A 3554-nucleotide genomic window follows, 5' to 3' on the forward strand; every position below is an offset into this window, starting at 1 on the left:
ACGTACCCTCCATTTTCCATTCTTCTTCTTGACAACTACTACGTTTGCTAACCAGTCAGGATAGTCAACCTCTCTAACTAATCCCACGTCGATTAGTTTTTGTATCTCTTCATTTATCACCTTTTTGCAATCGAGTGCAAATTTACGTCTTTTTTGCCTGACCGGCGGGTAATCAAGGTCAACCTGCAACTTGTGAACAATAATGTTAGAATCAATACATGTCATGTCGTCATGGGACCATGCAAAGCAATGATGGCGTTTGATTAGGAATTCGATCAGCCTAGCTCGAAACTCAGGTGTAAGCTTTGTTCCAATCTGGACTTTATGGTTTGGGAACTCCTTGCTAATGCACACATCATCTAGGTCTTCCATAATGGGTTCATCTGGTGCAAAGGTCGGACTAAACTGTTGTAGTTGCTATAATGTTGTCGATTTCTCTTTAGCGAGTTTTGATAACAATCACGAGCAGTTTTTTAGGCTCCCCACATTTCTTTCACTCCCCACTTGGTTGGGAACTTGATCACTTGGTGGTATGTGGATAGCACAGCTTTCATGGAATGGATCTACAATTGGTCCAAGATTGCATTATAAGCTGATGGAGAGTCAACTACAAGGAACTTCGTTTGTAGGTTGACTCCTTCTTCAAAAACGTGGAGTATAACCTCGCTGACTGAGTGTTTCTGCTCTCCACTGAACCCAACCAATAATGTGGACTTGCGGATGATGGTGGCCTCGTCGATCCCCATCTCCCTGAGAGCATTCAAAAATAAGATGTTAATAGAGCTACCGTTATCGATCAGTATACGTTTAGTAAAACAATTCGAAATAAATAAAGAAATGACTAAAGCATCATGGTGAGGATTAAGAAAATTTCAAGCTTCGTCATCCATGAAGTTGATGGTTTGGCCGTTATAGGTTGCTGGTTGTTTCTTTGGTCTACCCTCTATCCGACTATTTCGCGTGCATGCCTCTTAGCGGCTGAGTATGTTATGCCGCTGACCTCTGATCCTCCAGAGATGACATTACATGTCCAGGTGTGCTGAGGTGGCTCTGGTGGTGTTATCAGCCTCTTGTCTGCTTCCGTCACGATCGTCTTTCCCTTGTCTGATAAAAAATCTCGCAATTGACCTTTGCACAAGAGTCCATCCACTTCATACCTTAATGCTACGCACTCTGGAGTGGTATGTCTGTGGTCATTATGAAATTCACACCACTTTGTCGTGTCGCGCATTGCTGCTGGTTTTTTAATCCTTTCAGGCCACTTGACTTGGTTTCCCATTCCCTTCATTACTACAACTACTTCGACAAGGCCAATGTTTAGGTTGTATTCAGGAATCGGTCCCTTGTCAGATTCCCTCATCCGTCGAGGTAGTGTTGTCTTGGCAATGTAATCCCTTGGTCTGTGTGATTGGGTGGAGTTCTCGCTATCTCTGTATGACCGTGATTTGTTGGTTGGATAAGGTTTTGAATAATGGTAGGACTGGCATCGCTCTACCCTCTTTGGTACTCTACTGTCGCGAGAGTAAGAGTAGGATGTTGTCGATTGTCTATTGGATTCGTCTTCCTCCCACTTGATTTGCGCCCAAGCTTTGGCAAGCATGTCCTCCATTGTCTTGCATGGATATTTTGTCAATTCTTTGTAAAGGTTAAATTCTATCAGCATGCCTTTACGGAAGGCAGTAATGGTTGTGTCCACGTTGCATGTTGTGATGGAAACTTTTTCAGCATTGAATCTTGCCACATAGTCTCGTAAGGATTCGCCTCTCCTTTGTTTGATGCGGTATAGGTCATCTAACAGTGTCTCCAATTTCCTGCTGCTCGCAAATTGTTCTCCAAAAACATCCGTTAATTGAGCAAAAAAAGAAATCAAATTATTGGGTAAATTCATATACCATTGGAGGGTTGGGCTAGCCAAGCTAGACCCAAACCCCTTACACATGCATGCCTCGCGCAACTCACGAGGGATGGCGGCAGTGAACATCCTTTGCTTATAACTAGCTATATGATCATTTGGATCGGTTGTTCCGTCGTACATCCTCATTAATGGGAAGACAAGCTTCTTTGGCATCTCGACCAATGCAATGGCATCAACAAAAGGTGAGTCGGCAAAACTGCTAGGCAAACTTTTCTTTATTGGTGTTGGAACCCCTAGGATACGTTGGATCATTGCTTCCATCCCTTCGAACGTCCGAGCGATTGCTCATTCAATCAAATCCTCCTAATCTAGAGTATGAATGGTGGTATGACATGCATCAACAGAAGATGGAATCAGATTGGAGTTTAGCATAACCTGTGTGGCGATTTTTGTGATGGTGGGATTCCTTCAAGAGGAGACGTTGTTGAAGGATCAGATGTTGTAGTGCTATAACCCCCAAGTTGCTAGTCGTTGGGAGGCTGACTGTAGGCAGGCCAGTTGTAGGAAGGCTGACCATAGGCAGACCAGTTGTAGGAAGGCTGACTGTAGGCAAGCCAGTTGTAGGAAGGCTGACCGTAGGTAGGCCAGTTGTAGGGAGACTGATCGTAGGCAGGTCAGAGGCCACGTTGCTGGTCGTTAGACCTCCAGTGTTTGTCCCATCTGTTTGCATATCAGTATGTTCAGATTGCTGAGGTTGAGAACCTCCTACGACAGAATGACTTCCTAACATTAGAGTCGATGTCCCTCTGAGTGTTTACTGATCAGAGACTTGGGTCTCTGTTCTTATAGGAGTTAAGTCTAGTGATGCCATTGGTGTAATTGGAACTCGGTAACGACTTTGAGCAACACCAGGAGTCGTCATGGTAGCCTTCAGTGACTCCATTTGTGATTTTATTGCGGCATTTTCACTCTTAAATGTTGCGTTCTCCTCCTTAAAGGTTGCATTTTCTCGCTCAAGAATTCCAGTTGTGTTGGGTTTTATACCCTAAATAAAACTCTATTTCAATGTAATCCATTTTATTCAACATCAATAAAGAAACAGAAGTATTTTTCATTCATTTGTGTATGTTTTGGTTCATGTTATCAATTGCTTGTCTATTTGATTTATAAATTCATCTGAAACCCTTTTCACATACTTGATCCTGTTTATTGTGTTGTCAACACATTGGAAAGTAAACATGACTATGTGAATAAAGATTCCTAGATTTATTAGACACAGGGTTTTACTGATATGATAATCTACAACAGAGTGTACTTGCATTTGGAGAAATGCTATGTTCTTTCCAGAGCATTGGTTAAAGTAAAGCTCAGGTTGGGTGCATGGAGTATGCATCGGAAGGGACCGATATTGAACGTTGACTTAGATTTATTAAACTTACCGTAATATCTATTCAAGTCAATATTGCCTAGTTGATCCTAGATCAAATGATCTTAATCCTATTATGATTACGCTCAATCTTAAGAGGTTATTCATGTTCTTTGATTTGTTAGTTAAGCCTACTTTTAGGTCAGGGTGATACGTACATTTTGGGAACACGGTAGTGCAATTGAGTGGAAGCGCTAGCATATACATGGAATCTATAGCTTCTATCTGGCGAATAGTAAGTAAAGGATGATCTCCTTCGAGCTTGACCAAACG

At 42.3% G+C, this 3554-nt stretch overlaps 1 protein-coding gene across 1 annotated transcript; it reads right to left on the bottom strand.

The window, feature by feature from the left end:
- Positions 1-473: 473 nt before the first annotated feature.
- LOC133035816 (uncharacterized) lies at positions 474-2176 on the bottom strand. The gene is made up of 3 exons (XM_061112138.1): positions 969-2176; positions 663-750; positions 474-563 (listed from the first exon to the last, which is right to left on the bottom strand). The coding sequence occupies exons 1-3, from the start codon at positions 2174-2176 to the stop codon at positions 474-476; spliced, it is 1386 nt and encodes a 461-aa protein (XP_060968121.1).
- Between the last annotated feature and the right edge of the window lie 1378 nt (positions 2177-3554).

Source organism: Cannabis sativa, chromosome 1 (assembly GCF_029168945.1).
Source record: "Cannabis sativa cultivar Pink pepper isolate KNU-18-1 chromosome 1, ASM2916894v1, whole genome shotgun sequence".
NCBI lineage: Eukaryota > Viridiplantae > Streptophyta > Magnoliopsida > Rosales > Cannabaceae > Cannabis > Cannabis sativa.